This window comes from Betta splendens, chromosome 17 (assembly GCF_900634795.4).
Source record: "Betta splendens chromosome 17, fBetSpl5.4, whole genome shotgun sequence".
NCBI classification, from domain to species: domain Eukaryota; kingdom Metazoa; phylum Chordata; class Actinopteri; order Anabantiformes; family Osphronemidae; genus Betta; species Betta splendens.
The window spans coordinates 16,170,266-16,188,093 of record NC_040897.2 but is presented as its reverse complement, the minus strand read 5'-3'; the positions used below and the strand labels follow the sequence as shown (position 1 = coordinate 16,188,093).

Sequence of the window (17,828 nt, the reverse complement as noted above, 5' to 3'; positions counted from 1 at the left end):
GACGTGGTCTGGAGACCTGAGGTCAGGCTGCACAGGATCGGTAGGTTCAGCGACGGAAGGCGGTGAGGCGTTATTCGGGAGAAACAGCACAGGTCCAGGATCAGCGAGCTCGGCTCGGCAGAAAACTGTGGATCGTGTGACGCTCAGACGAGACGAGTTTAAGCATGTTTTTAAGGGGCACGTTCATGGTGTGTTCACATCACCTCGTTTTTCCTAAAATCAGTCTTTCTGCTGTTTCACTCGCGTTGTTTTGTGGAAACCAGTGAACAAGTGGTTTCTACAATACTGTTATGCTATTTATCTGTATGTAATGCGACTAATGACTGAAGCTGGTTGGAAATGAGGTTTACATGATGAAATTAACTTTATTGCAACAGGAACAGTAACTTGGTCAAAACATGGAGCTGAATTAAAAAGGAAACTCCTCAAAAAATCTAAGCGTTGTTAAGGTTAATTGGTTCCAAGATATGAATTACATTATTGAATATGATGTGTGCAATAGAATATTATTGACATTTCTTGCACATTAAACATGTACAGGTACATGGTAACAGTATTTGTCTCTGCATGTGACCCATTCCCTGGGAGAACAGTGGGCAGACAATTACAGCTAGAGTGGTGTTTTGGTGCCAGAGCCAGGGATCAAACCAATGCTTTACCTACTGAGCTAGCAGGCCACTGCTCAGCCAAAAGCTGGCATAACGCGGGGTTTGTCTGTTTCTGTACTTCCAGAGATCCCACAGCACGTCTGTAAAGAGGAGGAGGGTCTGATTAACCAGAAGGTTAATTCAAGTCTGGACCAAAAAGAGCCTCTACGGATTAAAGAGGAGCAGGAGGAACCCGGCACCAGTCAGGAGATAGAGCAGATTGTGCTGAAGGAAGAGACTGAGGACTTCATGTTGACTCCGGTTCATGATGGAAGTTACCACAGTGAATCAGAACCAATCAGTGATGACCAGCTCTTCTCTCATGGCTCTCCTGTAGCTGAGGGTCAAGCTCAGGAAGGAAGTCCACATGTAGATGTGGGATCAATGAGAGAAGCAGAGACAGAGTATCAAGGCAGCACAAGTCATCGGGACAACACAGACAACGCTCCCATGTCAGAACCCCGTTCTAGTAATTCCACACGTAAAACATCTTTCACGTGTGGAAAAGGTTTCAAGTCTAGGTTTAAATTGAGAGGACATCTGAAAACCAACCCAGACGAGAAGCAATTTAGTTGCAGCACTTGTAAGAAAACCTTTATTTGCTCATCTAAACTGGAAAGACACATGATAATCCACACTGGTGAGAAGCCGTACCTCTGCAGCATGTGCGACAGAAGATTTAGTGAGAGCTCAGTGTTGAAAAGACACATGATGATCCACACAGGTGAGAAGCCATATTGTTGTAGCTTCTGTGATAAAAGATTCATTCTGGCATCATCATTAAAAGCTCATTTAAGAGTTCACACAGGGGAGAAACCATATTGTTGCAACCTCTGTGGGAAACAATACAATCTGAAATCATCACTGGAAAGACACATGATAATCCACACTGGTGAGAAGCCGTACCTCTGCAGCATGTGCGACAAAAGATTTGGTGACAGGTCAGTGTTGAAAAGACACATGATGATCCACACAGGGGAGAAGCCCCATGTGTGCAGCACCTGTGGTAAAAAATTTATTATCCCATCAAGATTGAAAGAGCATATGCTGAGCCACACAGGAGAAAAACCATATAGTTGTGACATCTGTGGGAATAAGTACAGTGTGAAATCATCACTGACTGCTCATTTAAGAGATCACACACGTCAGATACCTTTCGTTTGCAGCACCACTGGTAGAGCATTCCTAAAAAAGTCAACCCTGAGTAGTCATGAGAAAACCCACACAGGTGTGAAGGTGAAAATACGTGAAGACAGTGGTAAACGCTTCGTGTTTAGCAGTAACTTGTTGGCTCATAAGAAACCCCACACAGGTGCAAATGCACACCTGTGCAAAGTATGTGGGAAAAGCTTTATATTTAGCAGTAACTTGTTGGTTCACATGAAAATGCACACGGGTGAGAAGTCATGCTCCACCTGTAACAAAACATTTAGTAGCTCATCAAACCTGGTGAGGCACAAGAAATTACACACAAGTGAGAAGCAGTATCCCTGCAGCATCTGTGGAAAAAGATTCACTAGCCCATCACACCTGAAACAGCACATGGTGAGCCACACAGGTGAGAAGTCATACTTCTGCAGCACCTGTAAGAAAACATTTAGTAGCTCATCAAACCTGGTGAGGCACAAGAAATTACACAGGTGAGAGGGCGTTTCCCTGCAGCATCTGTGGAAGAAACGTGTTTATTCATTAGAACTGAAAGGGCATAAGCTGAGCCACACTGGTGAGAGTCTGCCTGTGTCACCTGTGTGTGAGGGTCCAATCAGATGCCAACCACAACCAGGATTTGTTCATTACCCAGGTGAGAAAACTCCAAACAAGAATGACAGCACCTACAAGTGGATTATGTGAGAAAAGCCTAGGTTACTAGTATTAGGTTTTTTAAATCGATTTGTAAGTTTGAACATTGGTGGATTGAATTATGTGTAAATGAAGTTTATATATTTCAATGTAAAATAAATGTCTTCCAGTGAAAACAGTTGTTTATTTAGGTAAACACATTTTGCAGTAAAGATTTTAAATAAAGCATTACTTTAATAATGATTATATTACCAGATAACTGTTGAAAGTGTTAAAACAAGTATTTCAGTTTGGAATTGTTTTTCCCCCAGAATGACAAGGTTTAGCTCCAGCACAGCATCTTTCTCACAATGTCAACTTGTTCCCACGCGGGTCACGTCGGTGCCTGAGCGTATCTCAGCCGTCACCGGCCACGTGCAGGGAACACCTGCACAGGTCGCCAGCCCATCGCAGGGCAACACGCACCTGAGGGAAATCTGGAGTGACCAGTGAACCTAATGCATGTTTTTGGACCGTGGGAGGAACCCGGGGAACCCGCAGAGAACCCACGTGAAAATATAAAGAGGGAATTGGCCTCTATTCTAAAACTTGGATTTGAATAAAATGACTCTGTTCAAATTGGGTATATCACAATTCCTTCACAGTTCTGTTTAGTACCACAGCAAATAAATACTTTTACTGTATAGTTTGTCATTTTACCGCGGTTTCTCAGCTTCTAAACAGACAAGTCGCATGTTACAGTGACCTGCAGCTATAAACTACATTAGACACCTGTATAAAATGTAGACCACAAACGATCAAACGTCTCCACCAGTCACACATTGCTATGCTACAGTTCTCAGCTAGCAGCTAGCGGCTAACAGCTGCACCTGCGTGCTGCTAGACGCAAAATGGTTCTCGAAAATTAACCGGCAAGACTGAAATAGTTCAGGTGTTGGATGCTTCGCGTGTGTGAATGTTTGTGGCTTTTCTGACAGAAGCTTTTAGGGCAGATTGTGCAGGAATATGGCTTCTCACCTGTGTGAATCTTCACACGCCTCTTCAGTATTGACGTCTGACTGAACCTTTTCCCACAGGCGCTGCAGACACACGGCTTCTCACCAGTGTGGATTCTAAGATGTCTCTTTAAGTTGTACTTATACTTAAAAGCTACATTCGCTAGACTTTTCGCCAGTGTGAACGTCACAGAGAGGCTGTTTCCGGTGGGTCCCGCGTCCACGCAGCGTCCTCCTCCTGTCTCTGCGCCACAGCTGTGACAGAGCAGCTCACCGTCACCGTCACTGTTCGGTTCGGGGTCACTCTCGCTTTCCTCATAAGTAGAATTCAACATAAACGTCTCAGTCTCCTGCTTCAGAACGACCTCCACTGTGTCCAGTTCTTCCCGTTCTTGCTTTATGTGTGGAAGCCGGGGATCGGTTCGGTCCAAACTCAAGTGCGTCTCCTGCTCAGTGACATGTTGAAAGAGGTCTGGAAAAATAAAACAAACGTGTTGCTAATCCTCTGTATGAACGAATAAAACACAAGCTCAGTGCGACCCATACCAACGTTTTGGGTGTAGTTTTCTATCGGGTTTTCCAGCGATCCACTGGGATTCTAAACTGTCAACAGTCTGCGCTGCCGATCGATCTCTTCCTGATACTCAACGACTATTTTCACTAAGGCTCCGAGTATTTATGCAGCAGCAGTCAGTCGCTCGGTGACAAACGCTCTCAGACACTGAACCGAAGACGTTGTCGCTCGTTTCCACATGAGATATTTACCACTGTTAGCTAGCTGCTACTTAGCTAGCTGCTTCCGCCGGATGTCCTTCCGTGACGTTCCGTCAGTGTACGTGATTTAATTTTAATTCCGCTAACTTTACCTTCTTTCTGTTTTGCTCTGAAGCACAATAAGCTCCACTCTGTCTAAACGTTTTCTTGCTCCCTCCCCCTTAAATCTACAGTTTGAGGATGGGTGTACCCAACATGTAGTTAAGCTTTAGAGCTGACAGACTCCACCCACAACAGAAACACATGTTGTTGAGATCGGAGCTCAAACGAGTTTCATTTCTCATAAAGTGGAACTCACTCTTCAGCCACCACCAAACACCACTGAAGAAGCAAAGAACTCACTCATAGACACTAACAACTGAAATGACGCAGCCAGGACCTCATCTGGACCAGGAAATGTTCTCCTGTTCCATCTGTTTGGATCTACTGAAGGAGCCAGTGACTATTCCCTGTGGACACAGTTACTGTATGACCTGCATTAAAAGCCACTGGGATGAAGAGGAGGGGAAGAAGCTGCTCAGCTGTCCTCAGTGCAGACACAGCTTCACTCCCAGACCTGCGCTGGTGAAAAACACCATGTTGGCTGATTTAGTGGAGGAGCTGAAGAAGACTGGACTCCAAGCTGCTGCTGCTGCTGCTGATCTCTGCCCTGCTGGACCTGAAGACGTGGCCTGTGACGTCTGCACTGGCTCCAAACTCAAAGCTGCCAAGTCCTGTTCAGTTTGTCTGGTCTCATTCTGCCACCAACATCTGCAGCCTCACTATGAATTACCTGCTTACATCAAACACAGGCTGGTGGAGGCGTCCACCAAGCTGCAGGAGAACATCTGCTCCCGTCACAGCGAGGCCATGAAGATGTTCTGTCGGACCGATCGGCAGTGCATCTGTTACCTCTGCCCCGTGGACGAACACAGAGGCCACGACACGGTGTCAGCGGCAGCAGAGAGGACTGAGAGGCAGCGAGAGCTGGAGGGGAGTCGGCAGAGGCTCCAGCAGAGGCTCCAGGACAGACACGAGGAGGTGGAGCTGCTCCAGCAGGAGGTGGAGGCCATCGGCCGCTCTGCTGATCAGACGGTGGAGAACAGCCAGAAGCTCTTCACTGAGCTCATCCGTCTCCTGGAGCAGAGAAGGTGTGAGGTGACGCAGCGGATCAGATCCCAGCAGGAAACTGAAGTGGGTCGAGTCAAAGAGCTGCAGGAGAAGCTGGAGCAGGAGATCAAAGGAGGCTGAGCTGGAGCAGCTCTCACACACACAGGATCACGTCCAGTTTCTAAACAGCGACCCGTCACTGTCAGCGCCGGAGTCCAAGAGTGGACCCACACACTCCTCCAGAACCAACATCCGTCCTCTCAGATACTTTGAGGACGTGACAGCAGTCGCGTCAAAGCTCAGAGAGCGACTGCAGGAGGTTCTGAGGACGACGTGGACAGACGTCTCAGTGGCAGTGACTGAGGTGGACGTTTTGCTGTCACTTTTAACAAAGTTACAATCAGGGCCTAAGACTAGAGCTGGATTCCTAAAATGTTTGCGTAAAATCACATTGGATCCAAACACAGCAAACACAATGTTATTATTATCTGATGGGAACAGAAAAGCAACATTAATGAGCCAGCGTCAGTCTTATTATATTTACCAACACAGATTCACTGAAACCTGGCAGGTTCTGAGCAGAGAGAGTCTGACTGGACGTTGTTACTGGGAGGTGGAGAGGAGAAGCAGAGGAGGGGTTTATGTTGCAGTCGCATACAGGAACATCAACAGAACAGGGAACTGGAAACAATGCGGATTTGGACACAATGAAAAATCATGGGCTTTAAAGTGGGAAACAAACATTTATAAATTTCTGCACAACAATATTATAACCCAAGTTTCAGGCCCCGTGTCCTCCAGAGTAGGAGTCTACCTGGACCACACAGCAGGGGGTCTGTCCTTCTACAGCGTCTCTGGGACCATGACTCTGCTCCACAGAGTCCAGACCTCGTTCACTCAGCCTCTCTACGCTGGACTCTGGCTTCCTTACAGCCCTGGAGACTCTGCTGAGATCTGTGTGAGCAGTCAGTGATGATGACATTTATCTGATTACAATTACCATTTGTAATTAACTAATTACCTTTATATTAATAATGAAAATCAAGCACTCAAGTATTCATAATTTTGCACATTGATAAGGTGTCCAGAACCCAGAACCCTCTGAGCAGCTGGGTTTATACCAGTACCATCACAAACCTCAGCTGTGGTTAATGGCTGCAGTATTGAAAGAAGAGAAACACAGTTACTTCACCCGAAACCTGTTTGTTCTGAAATAGAAACTCAATCGTTGGAACATTTTTTACTCAAATAAACCACAACCTCACGACAAAATGTGTCTGTGCTCTTATCATTTGCACAGTATTTGTTTTAACATGTTATTTTCTTGTTTAATCCATGTTTAGTCATAAGTGAGTCATAACGTAATGTAATAACAACTTATGTTCAATTAAACATTTAACTGATTTAAAGTCAATTAATTTGACTTTTGACAGCATCCAATAAAATCCATAATAAGATCCTTTTCATTCAGTTACAATTATTGGTGGTTGGCGATTAGTTTTCTGGATCCAGGAATAAACACATGTAGGGGGTCCTCGGTTCGAAACCAGGTGGGAACAACTTCTATGTCATACGGGTGACAGACTATAGCTGCGTAAAAGGAGCCAGATGGATTATTTAGCTCAAATCCTACAATAACTTGAAAATTAACATGGTTTTATGGTCTCATGGTTGCTGACTCTAAAATTATCTGATGCTTTTTATTTACCAGGATAAGCATTAAAACACAACATCACACTTCTACGGGAATCACTGTTTGTGCAAATGTAATCAGGACAAAAGTAATCAGAGTCAACTTCAATAATTTCATTTTAAATTTCAGTGAAACAGCTGGTTCATTAATTGGACACGTGGCCCAAGGCTTTATACAAAGGCCTGGTCCTGAATATGTGGCTTCTGCTGAGGTTTAGTCTAAAGAGGAAACATCCACCTGTTCAAGCTCAGACACTGTCTCTGTCTCCACACGTAAAGTAAAAGCTACAACTTCTTACTGAAACTTTGCATCCAGCGTATCATAGTTCAATTTCTGTATCACTGTGAACGTCTGTATATACATTTCTATTTCTATTGCAGAAATAAATGATTACATACTGTAATATCTTTTACATTATCTCAACATTGAAACACCTCCTGGGACAAATCAAGGTTTATTCTATGTAGTCTAAAAGATCTGAGCCACTAAACAAGCTTCACTCTAGACATTTGTCACTTTAGGCCTAGCCTGTGTAGCCTGTGTAGCCTGTGCCTCTGTTTCTTCAGCAGAAGTTAGCTGCCGGATGACAAACACTCTCAAAGCAGAACGAAGACACCGTTGGCAAAACTCAAGTCTTTATTTTGTATACAGCTACTTCACAGTATTCCATCGAAAGCAAAGAGCCAATGCTGCTGATGTGTTCAATGTCTGGTTCCTCAGCTCTCCTGGATCTTATTACAGTGTCGCCGGCTTTTCTTACTCTGGACCAGGCTACTTAACAGACTCATCTTCACATATTCGTTGGGCTGCAAATCAGCTCAGTCCAAGTTTTGACTCCGTAACCAGAATCTAAAGTCTATAAAGTTTAAATCTCTAGTTCAACTGTAGCGTATGATGATTCCTCATGTGAGTTTTCATGTGTGTCTTCTGAATGAATTGTTTTCCACATGTCTGACAGACGTATGGTTTCTCACCAGTGTGGACTCGTGAATGACTAATTAATGTTCCAAGCTGCTTAAATTTTTGACCACACATTTTACAAGAGTACGGTCTCTCACCTGTGTGGACTCTTTGATGTACGACCAAGTCGTTCTTAGCCACAAATCGTTTCCCACAGGTGTTACACTGGTGCGGCTTCTCACCTGTGTGCACTTTTAAATGATAATTCAACGCTCCATGCTGCTTAAACTCCCTACCACATATCTCACAATGATATGGTCTCTCACCTGTGTGGACTCTTGAATGATTTTTCAATTGTGATGAGTTACGGAATCTTTTTCCACAGGTCCTACAGGGAAATGGCTTGTGATCACTGAAGGTTATCAGGTGTTTGTTAATGTTGGTTTTACATTTAAAGATTATTTTATCTGTGTGAATCTTCAAATGAGCCTTCATATTTGATGCCTGACGAAAGCTCTTTCCACAAGTGTTACAGACATATGGCTTCTCACCCGTGTGAATGCTTAAATGATTTTTTAAAGTCGATGCCTGACGAAAGCTCTTTCCACAAGTGTGACAGACATGTGGCCTCTCGCCTGTGTGAATGCTTAAATGATTTTTTAAATTTGATGCCTGACAAAAGCGCTTTCCACAAGTGGTGCAGACATGTGGCCTCTCCCCCGTGTGAATGCTTAAATGACTTTTTAAAGTCGATGCCTGACGAAATCTGTTTCCACAGGTGTGACAAATGTACGGTTTCTCACCGGTGTGAACTCTCATATGTCTCTGAAAGTTCGATTGACATCTAAACACTTTTCCACAACAGTCACATTCGTAATGTTGACCGTGGGTCCCTAAGGATGAAGAGATGTGAGCATTGTGGGTTGCAGTAGAACTGGGAGAGACCGACTGCTGGTCACGTTCCTCATGAAAAGGATCAGTCGTAATATGGCATAGTTCCTGATCTTTCAGGTATTTCACGGGTCTGTGAAGTCTTAGATGAACTTTCAAAGACGATAACTCGCTGAATCTTTTCCCACATGTGTCACAAGCATGTGGCTTCTCAGCTGTGTGGCTGCTCAGATGCCTCTGAAAAATAGAATTATACTTAAATAACTTTCCACAAGTCACACATTTTAAAGTGCTTTTGTGCGTGGGAGTTTTACTGTGGGTCTCTGAGGTGGGAGACCTGTGGACACTGTAGGTCACAGGAGAGCTGCTGGAGGAGAGCTGGTGCTCAATGATTGGTTCTGCTTCATCGTGGTCACTTTCTCCACAGGGAGGAATCCACGTAAGGTCATCGGTCTCCTGCTTCAGAAGCAGCTGCTCTCCCTCCGGAACGATGCAGAGTTGCTCCTGTTCCTCTTTAACCTTTACATGTGGATCTTTCTGGTCCAAACTGGACTTGTTTCTCTGGCCACAGAGATGCTGGTTGCTGAGAACCTGCTCCTCCTTATGAGCAGGTTGGTCTGCGGGCTCTGGAGAAAAAAAAATGTGATTAAAGCACGTCTTGAATCTGCATATTCACACAGTCAAGTTCTTTTGTCAAGTTCTAGAGTGAATACAAAAACACTTCATTGGTGTGATGGTGTCTTTATGGGATTAGTTCACAGAAACACCGCCACAAACAAGTCATCAATGGAACCAAGAAGAGCATCATACTGGACCGGAGGTAGAACATCGAGCATCTGCACGTTAGAACAAACGGACGAGGACACTGCAGACTGCAGGAGGCACGTGACGCCATGCAAACAGACTAAATCCGGATAAATAAAACAACTTCAGACATTTGGACCTTGTTTTCCAGTTTGTCGTTATTTTACCTTCGATCCTGTGCAGTTTTACGTCAGGTTTGAAAACGCTGTCCAGCAGCCTGCGCTGCCGACCGATCTCTGCTTCATACTCCTCCATGGTTTTCTCAAAGGCTCCGAGGATTTCTGCTGCAGCAGCAGTCAGTCGCTCGGTGACAAACGCTCTCAGACCCTGAACCGAAGACATCGCTGCTTTATAACAAAGTGTTTTTATGACACAGCTACAACGCAGATTTGCAGCTAAATACATGAAGTGCCGCTAGGTGTCACACCGGAAAGCTCCGACAGTGAAACGGAGCTCTTCTTCTTCTTCTTCTTCTTCTTCTTCCTCTTCTTCTTCTTCTTCTTCTTCTTCTTCTTCTTCTTCTTCTTTAAGTTTACCGGCAGCTTGCATCATAATTGTTGCATTACCGCCACCTATCGATTTCTCTACCTTTCATATTCTTTTCCTCAACCCAGTAACATTTAAATTTAAACAATGCTATCATTCCACTTCCTGCTCCTCCAACTTCCAGCAGCCTCCTCAAACAGATATCTTTGACTCCTGCTTCCCTCACACTCCTCACCATTCCTTCCCTTTGCCTCCTATACTGGTCACTCTCTATTATAACATGTTCCACTCCCTCCACCTCTCCACAAAACTCACCTCCCATCCACGTGTCTCCGCATCAACCGTAAAGTGCTGTTCAGATACGATGTTCTTAATCTACTTAAAATGCCCTGTTCTCTTCTCCCCCGTCCACCTAGTCCTCCCCGTGTCCCCACTTTCTGTTTTATTCTATACAATTTCCGTCCTTTATCCTCTTTATCCCAACTGCCCTCCATAATATTCACCCACACTGTGCTTTTCCCTTCACCTTTTGACAATTTAACATGTGCCACACCCTCCTGCTCTGTTGCCCTTTCGCCACCCTGTCCACCCACTCATTCCCTTTTATACCCATGTGCTCCGGAACCCACATCAACACCATTTTCCTTCTACTGTTCCTACTTAATAAACCCACCACTTCAAATAACACCTGTGCACCTTGTTTGTGCCACCTTATCTCGCTGTGAGTGAGAATGTTTGCTTTCTCACTTCTGCATCGTCATGTCTTGTTATCCAAAGGAAGGAACACAGAGCTTACAAGACAAGATGCATTGGCTTTAGCAGCCTTGGGTCTGGTGGGGAGTCAGATAGGATGGAGCCAGAGTCCGGGTGTAAAAGACAAACATATATCATAAACTATTAGTCAGTCAAATGGAACATCAGATGTTTAGACTTGATGTACGACAGCACAAGAGATTAGTTGTTTGTGTAAGAATGTTCAGTTCAGTATTGCACCTAACCAGCACATGACGAGTGTGTTGGATAAGAAATAGCACAAAGCAAAATTTTTCCATTACACACCTCCTGGTGCTACTTTGCCTTTTCCCCCCCAGCGACTGCAATAATAGAGAGTCACTGCAGATGAACACCCTATTCAGCCCTCTAAGTTCCACTCACCTCAGTCCCACCCTTATTCTTATTCTAGTTCCACTGCAAACACACTTATGTGATCAGCTGTTCTGACTCTGATTTCCTCTCCTGATGTTTCCACTCCACTTCCATTCCAGCCCCCGTTTGGCCTGAATTTTGAGAAAATAAAAACGTGTTTTTGTTTCTTCTAGCTACAGGTTTCGCATGAATCAACGAGACGGCCCTTACACCCTGAATCCACATCTTGTCTCAGCCCAAAAGATGAACATAGAATCATAGAACACAGATGTTTTTTAATGTATGTTCCGCAACACACATTTTATGAACTGAGTTATGTACATATTGAAACTCAACCAAACAAATGTTTTTATTTGGTTTCATGATGTGTGAAATCTGATCATGTTTATGTTACAATAATATTTATGCACAAACACAATTTTCTGACAACATCACTGACACGGATCCCTTAACTGGACTGAAAACAAGCATTAGTGCAAGAAATACAGAGGTGAGCCTTCAGACCAGTGACCTCATTTAAACTCTTTTACCCAAAGGGAAATACTCCTAAAATCAAAAATGATGGTGATTGGTTTGATTTAAAACATATTTAGGCTGTCATGTATGTTTTTGAGAATTTATCTATTTATGAGTTTTCATGTGATTTCTCATGTTTCCCACCTGAAGGAATCTTTTACCACAAATGCTGCAAATGTACGGCTTCTCGCCCGTATGGGTTTTTAGATGGTTGTGTAGCGTTGATCCTTGTCTAAATGTTTTACCGCATGTCTCACAGGTGTATGGCCTCTCTCCTGTGTGGACTCGATTATGATTGATCAGGTCGGCGTATCCTGGGAACCTTTTCCCACAGGAGGTGCAGGGATACGGCCTCTCCCCCGTGTGCGCTCGTCTCATGTGGATTGTCAGGACGCTTTTTGTGCTGAAAGCTCTCTTACAGGTCTGGCAACAATATGGTTTCTCCCCTGTGTGTATTCTGGAATGGATTTTCAACTGTGATAAGTAAGTGAATCTTTTCCCACAGGTGTGACAGGGTAAAGGTTTTTGATCTGTGTGAGCGTTCACATATTTGAAAGTCCCCTCAGCTGTGTGAACTTTTAAATGAGCTTTCAAATATGATGATTCACTGAATCCTTTTCCACACGTGTCGCACACATGTGGCTTCTCACCCGTGTGGGTTCTCAGGTGCCTCTGAAAAATAGAATTATACTTGAATGATTTCCCACAAATGACACAATTGAAAGTCTTTTTATCTGTGTGACTTTTACTGTTGGTGTCTGATGTGGGAGAGCTGTTAGAGAGCAGCTCACTGGTTGGTTCTGATTCCTCAGAACTAGGAATGATGGTAACATCATCAGTTTCCTGCTTCAGAACCAGCTGCTCTCCCTTCTGACCGCTGTGGAGTTCTTCCAGGTCTTTGTTCTGTGGGAGTTCTGGCTCCAACGGGTCCACACCAGGTTCCACGTCCTGGTTCCAGAGCTGGAGGTCAATGAGAGCCTCCTCCTCCTTACAAACATGTTGGGGTGAAAACTCTGGAGGAGAAGAACACAAACAAGTCCATTATAAGTGTTTATGTAAAAGCCCTGCACGTATTCTGATCAGACCTGGACTTGATTATTAAGACAAACGTCCCTGAGATGAAAACAAATGTTGAGATTGACCGCCGCTGATTATCAGACAGATGTTCCTTTACCTCCCAGCCTGTGCAGCCTGACCTCAGGTCTCCAGACCACGTCCAGCAGCCTGCGCTGCCGACCGATCTCTGCTTCATACTCCTCCATGGTTTTCTCAAAGGCTCCGAGGATTTCTGCTGCAGCAGCAGTCAGTCGCTCGGTGACAAACGCTCTCAGACGCTGAACTGACACGGGCGCGTTATGACTCGTGTGAGCGCCGTCTACAGGCGCAACGTGCTCATCAGAGGTCACACACGCTCTCAGGCGTTCAAACGACGACACCGCCGCTAATTGTTCATCCAACACAAACCCGAACCTGTAGCTCCACGGAGCTAAAGCATCTTTGATTGTCGTATTTCTTCTTCGTTTTTGTTCCTTCGTTTAATGAGGTTAAAAACTGCAGTGTCGCCACCGCCTGGAAAAACACAGTATTTACAAAACAACATTTATTTACAAAGAAAAAAAAACAGTAATACACACAAACTAGACTTTATTGTCAGTATCTTGTTTTTTACACCAATGGAGAATTGTCCATTTTCTTCTTATTGGGTGAAGTGAACTCACCTTAACCTGGTAGAAACCTGCTTCAATCTGACTAAATACAACCATTTCTGAACTCATCTTTCTTCTCCAGACACATTTAGTGCAGAAGCCAAAAAGACCATTTTTTTATTTAAAAAAGTAACTATAACTGTAAAGGGCATTTAACTAATCACAGGAGGTCTGAGAACCAAAACAAACAAATGTTTGGAAACGTTCACAGGTTCAACATTCAGCAACTTATATGGAACTTTAGGTTCCAAAGGAGAAACACGAGCTCAGAACACGGAACACGGTTCCTCACAGCGACTCTAATGTTTCTCGCTTCAGCTGTTTTTCGCCTGCTGCTGCAGGATGGCAGCTGATTATGGGCTACAGCTTCTCTTACATGCTGCCTCCAATAATAATTATTCAGTCTGCATGTAAATACAGTAATAGTGACTTCATTATTATGACTTCATTCAGCCATAAGTTATTTAAAATCTCTTTACAGTTTTGTTTGTAAATTCATTATAATTTGCAGATGCATAATTGACCCTTAATATAATTAAAACAGTAAATAACTATTAAAGTGTTTTATTGATTAGACACTGAATCCTTCAATTGATGGTTCTCATTGATGGATGGAACTCATGATTCTCTGTCAGAAAGACCTACAGTTAACAAAGATCCACGTCTGGAGCCAGACGCTGATTCTGGACACCGTGTATAAATTCACAGCTTCAGTATCGTCCACTTCCAGTCACCAACAGGTCCGTCATAAGCACCTTCTGTGGTGAGCGAGGAACGCTCAGTCAGGTGAAGTGAGATCCTGTGGGGGAGGCACGAGCGCCGGCTGCTGCGATGGGACAGACGGTGTGTGGACCAGCTGCTGACCCGGTTCTGCACCACGCGACGTCTGCGTTGTGTGGACCTTCATGTGGTTTCTCAGGAACTTGGCTCCACTGAACTTCTCTCCGCAGGTGTTACAGGTGTATGGTTTCTCACCGGTGTGTCCTCTCATGTGAACCGTCAGCTCATTGCTGTATATGAAACACATGCCACAGATTTTACAGCGGTACGGCCTCTCGCCCGTGTGGGATCTTAGGTGAACCAACAAGTTACTTTTATGCGTGAAACCTTTCCCACACGTTTCGCACGAATACGGCTTCTCACCCGTGTGCGTTCTCAGGTGGACCAGCAGGTTGCTACTGCGAGTGAAGCCCTTCCCACACGTCCCACAGGAAAACGGAACCGTCCCCGTGTGGACGTTAAGGTGGACCTTCAGTGCAGAGATCTGCCGGAACCGTTTCCCACATGTTTTGCAAACATAGGGTTCCTCCCCTGTGTGGATCCTCAGGTGAACGTTCATGTTGGACTTGTGCTTAAATGTCTTTCCACAAAAAACACAATCGAAGGCTTTCTCATCCGTCTGAGTCTCACACGGTGCCGTAGGGGAGACGTCCATGTGGTTGATGATGCGGGTGTTTTTACACCGTCTCTTCTTTGGGCGTTTTTCTGTGTTCCCACCTGACGCCCCAACACGCTGGCCTCCCTCTGGATCTCGGCTTTCAGCTACAGGAAAGCTGTGGTGCTCAGCGTGTGCTTCTGCGTCTCTGGGATCACCTGCCGCATAAGCAGGAATCAAGGGGCCCGTCTCTTCCTTCAGAACCAGCGGCTCCGGACCGCTGCAGAGCTCCTCCTGCTCCTCTTTGACCCGTGGAGCTTCTGGTTCCTCGTGGTCCAGACTGGGGTCCTTCTCTCGGCTCCAGAGCTCCTCCTCCTGACACACGGGTTGATGCGTGGGTTCTGGAGAGAGAAACGGACATGAACCATTCATGGTTGCTCATTTTAAGCTTCGTGTTCTCGCACTGTTCTACCTCGCAGCCTGTGCAGCCTGACCTCAGGTCTCCAGACCACGTCCAGCAGCCTGCGCTGCCGACCGATCTCTGCTTCATACTCCTCCATGGTTTTCTCAAAGGCTCCGAGGATTTCTGCTGCAGCAGCAGTCAGTCGCTCGGTGACAAACGCTCTCAGACGCTGAACCGAAGACATCGCTGCTTCTTCTTCGGCTGTAGCTTCAAACCAGCTCCACTCCTCCACAGCGTCCTTTGTTTACTTCCACCGGATGTCACACTGAAAGGTTCCGGCCGGAGTCCGACAGCGACTTTTTGTTCCGCATGATTGAACGATGAAAAAGTAACTGAGGACAAGTATTTTACTCAAATGCAACGTGTGGTACTTTAGCATTTTTATGTGTGGTTAAGTTTACATTAAGTCTACATCATATAATATACCACAGGAAGTCACGTTTACACTTTTATTAGCTGTTGGTTCCCTTTTTATTAAGGTGGTATCTTCCATCTGGCCGTTTGTCAAACAAACCTGCTCTAGACTTTGACACGTGTTATTAAAAGCATGTGGCGATGATGTCACACCTGTGTGGTCTCAGGTGGACGACAGGGGTTAATAGAATTAGTTTTCCTGTTCTAAACTGCAGCTACTTTGGTTCAGACCAGATGCTGCAGCCTGGACCGTTCTGGTTCCACATGTGCACAGTTGCTGTGTCCGTCATGAATCTGAGCAGTGTTAGGACCCAGGGCAGAGCAGTAAATATAGAAGCAGCGTGTTGTTCAGAGCGGTTGGGGGTCATGAGGAGGTCTGAACAGACAAATCGGTCTGAGTCCAACTGCAGAGACAACACAGGCTGTGAAGAACGTCAGCGTTGATCTGAGAGGAGCCTGAAGATCCTCTGGATGTGAGTCTGTGTCCTTAGTGTTACAGTCAGAGTGATGCGTTCACTGACCCCAGCGGGGGGTTGTCTGTGCTGTTGGGATTATTTATAAAAACTTGTCTATGTTAAGTTTACCTGCTGATTATTGATTGTTTCTTTGTGTAGTTAGTGATAAATGAATTACACTTATAAGACAGCTAAAGTTAAACATACTGAACATTTACACTCAAAGTGCTCAAGGTTCTAATAACAAATGCATCAAATCAGTCTGTTTATTTCAGGAATGGATGGACCCCCTGTCAGAGTCTAGAGACCTGTGACAGGTGTTGATCCTGTGGGGGTCACGTCCTCCTCCTGAGGAGCATGCTGCAGCTGTGTAAAGTCACCAGCGCCCTGTTCATCAGCTGCGCCCGCTCAGCCTGCAGCGATGAGCTCCTCCAGCAGGAGGCGGTCACGCTCTGCATCAACGTCTCCAGGCAGCAGCCGTTTCCCTCCTCCGGCATCAAGAAGCTGCGGGTCCCCGTGTACGACGACCCCAGCGAGGACCTGTTGAGCCACTTCGACCGCTGCGCCGACGCCATCCAGACGGAGGCGAACGGCGGCGGACGCAGCGTGGTCTACTGCAAGAACGGCCGCAGCCGCTCGGCCACAGTCTGCATCGCCTACCTGATGAAGCACCGCCAGCTGACGCTGACGGAGGCCGTACAGGTGGGACGCAGGCGGGAGACGCCAACGAGGCCGGGCCCACTTCACCAGTGACCTCATGAAACGTGACCATGCAACTATCACTACGCACATAAGTCAGAGGAGCCCTTTAAATTTGGCCTAACTCCCCTTTAACGCCTCTCTGCCCTTTAAACGCCTTCATAGACACAATGGAGGTTTTCTTTAACCCCGTGTTGTAGACAAAGTGTTAATGTGGGTTTGAACTCGGCTCCAAACCTGCTGCTGAGGATTGAATTATTCCGTAGACTGCAGGTTTTTGTGCCGCCAGCTGCTGATCATGTTTGAAGGTCAGGAAACTGCAGATTGTGTGAAATTTGCTTCGTTCGTTTTCTGAAACACAAGCTTTGAGTTGACAGTTTGTGCCCTTGAGCAGAGCAGCAGCTGTAACATTTACCATTTACTGTATCATAAGTCTGAACCATGACACAAACTAGACGCCTTAATGAATCCCTCTTAACTTTTACCAGAAAGTGAAGACGGCTCGACACGTGATCGACCCAAACCCCGGCTTCATGTCTCAGCTGCAGAGATACGAACGGGAGCTGAAGAGACGACGCGGAGCGGCCGACTGACCCTGAATGCAGCGCCAGGTGAATTCTTCCTGCTCGTCCGCCTTCGCTGCTGCAGCCTGAGGGCAGAGCTGGATCCTCCTCAGAGGGCTCAAATGCCATTTTAATCAGCGGGCAAATAGCATAGTTTCAGCAACATTTAAAACGAGGTACAAGCTTCAGTTTGTTTTCAGTCTGTGTCCGGTCTGTTGAGTCTGAGGTGGATGTGCTGGTTACTAGTAAACAGCGTTTAGTTTAGGAGCAGCTCGTTATTAGAGTTAATGTGGCTTTAGTTCCTCCGGTGTGTGACTGTCTCGTCGTCATGGCGACGGGCTGTGATGGTCCAGCTCTGTGTAACCACAATAAAACCTAAAGCCGTCACTAACGCCAGCGTCTCGTCTTTTTA

The 17,828-nt window shown here is 45.6% G+C and overlaps 4 protein-coding genes, 1 long non-coding RNA gene and 1 pseudogene across 10 annotated transcripts; 2 read left to right on the top strand and 4 right to left on the bottom strand.

The window, feature by feature from the left end:
* Positions 1-340: 340 nt before the first annotated feature.
* Positions 341-4,283, bottom strand: LOC129603279 (uncharacterized). Its single transcript, XR_008693038.1, has 2 exons — positions 3,989-4,283; positions 341-3,914 (listed from the first exon to the last, which is right to left on the bottom strand). It is a non-coding gene; the product is annotated as an uncharacterized LOC129603279 (long non-coding RNA).
* Positions 4,284-4,549: 266 nt separating this feature from the next.
* On the top strand, positions 4,550-6,764 carry LOC114844177 (E3 ubiquitin/ISG15 ligase TRIM25-like; annotated as a pseudogene).
* An 852-nt stretch (positions 6,765-7,616) lies between these two features.
* LOC129602912 (gastrula zinc finger protein XlCGF57.1-like) lies at positions 7,617-10,086 on the bottom strand. Of its 3 annotated transcripts, none has more exons than XM_055503759.1 (3): positions 9,761-10,086; positions 9,104-9,415; positions 8,888-9,026 (listed from the first exon to the last, which is right to left on the bottom strand). In XM_055503759.1, exons 1-3 carry the CDS (start codon positions 9,996-9,998, stop codon positions 9,001-9,003), a joined length of 576 nt encoding a protein of 191 aa, XP_055359734.1. In that variant the 5' UTR covers positions 9,999-10,086; the 3' UTR covers positions 8,888-9,000. The 3 variants fall into 3 exon arrangements, with proteins under 3 accessions (XP_028987160.1, XP_055359734.1, XP_055359735.1); XM_055503760.1 differs by having other exon boundaries at positions 8,891-9,026; positions 9,127-9,415; XM_029131327.3 differs by having other exon boundaries at positions 7,617-9,415; positions 9,761-10,082.
* A 1,394-nt stretch (positions 10,087-11,480) lies between these two features.
* LOC129602941 (zinc finger protein 892-like) lies at positions 11,481-13,504 on the bottom strand. The gene is made up of 3 exons (XM_055503922.1): positions 13,460-13,504; positions 12,916-13,270; positions 11,481-12,754 (listed from the first exon to the last, which is right to left on the bottom strand). The coding sequence occupies exons 1-3, from the start codon at positions 13,502-13,504 to the stop codon at positions 11,847-11,849; spliced, it is 1,308 nt and encodes a 435-aa protein (XP_055359897.1). The 3' UTR covers positions 11,481-11,846.
* LOC114844179 (zinc finger and SCAN domain-containing protein 2-like) lies at positions 13,369-15,558 on the bottom strand. Of its 2 annotated transcripts, XM_029131335.3 has the most exons (3): positions 15,295-15,558; positions 14,591-15,223; positions 14,319-14,457 (listed from the first exon to the last, which is right to left on the bottom strand). In XM_029131335.3, the coding sequence occupies exons 1-3, from the start codon at positions 15,467-15,469 to the stop codon at positions 14,447-14,449; spliced, it is 819 nt and encodes a 272-aa protein (XP_028987168.1). In that variant the 5' UTR covers positions 15,470-15,558; the 3' UTR covers positions 14,319-14,446. The 2 variants fall into 2 exon arrangements, with proteins under 2 accessions (XP_028987165.1, XP_028987168.1); XM_029131332.2 differs by having other exon boundaries at positions 13,369-15,223; positions 15,295-15,557.
* Positions 15,559-15,924: 366 nt separating this feature from the next.
* On the top strand, positions 15,925-17,807 carry dusp28 (dual specificity phosphatase 28). Of its 3 annotated transcripts, none has more exons than XM_055503771.1 (3): positions 15,925-16,172; positions 16,430-16,918; positions 17,342-17,807. In XM_055503771.1, exon 2 carries the CDS (start codon positions 16,512-16,514, stop codon positions 16,905-16,907), a length of 396 nt encoding a protein of 131 aa, XP_055359746.1. In that variant the 5' UTR covers positions 15,925-16,172; positions 16,430-16,511; the 3' UTR covers positions 16,908-16,918; positions 17,342-17,807. The 3 variants fall into 3 exon arrangements, with proteins under 3 accessions (XP_055359746.1, XP_028987238.1, XP_028987239.1); XM_029131405.3 differs by having other exon boundaries at positions 16,017-16,172; positions 16,430-16,856; XM_029131406.3 differs by having other exon boundaries at positions 16,034-16,172; positions 16,416-16,856.
* The last annotated feature ends 21 nt before the right edge of the window (positions 17,808-17,828 follow it).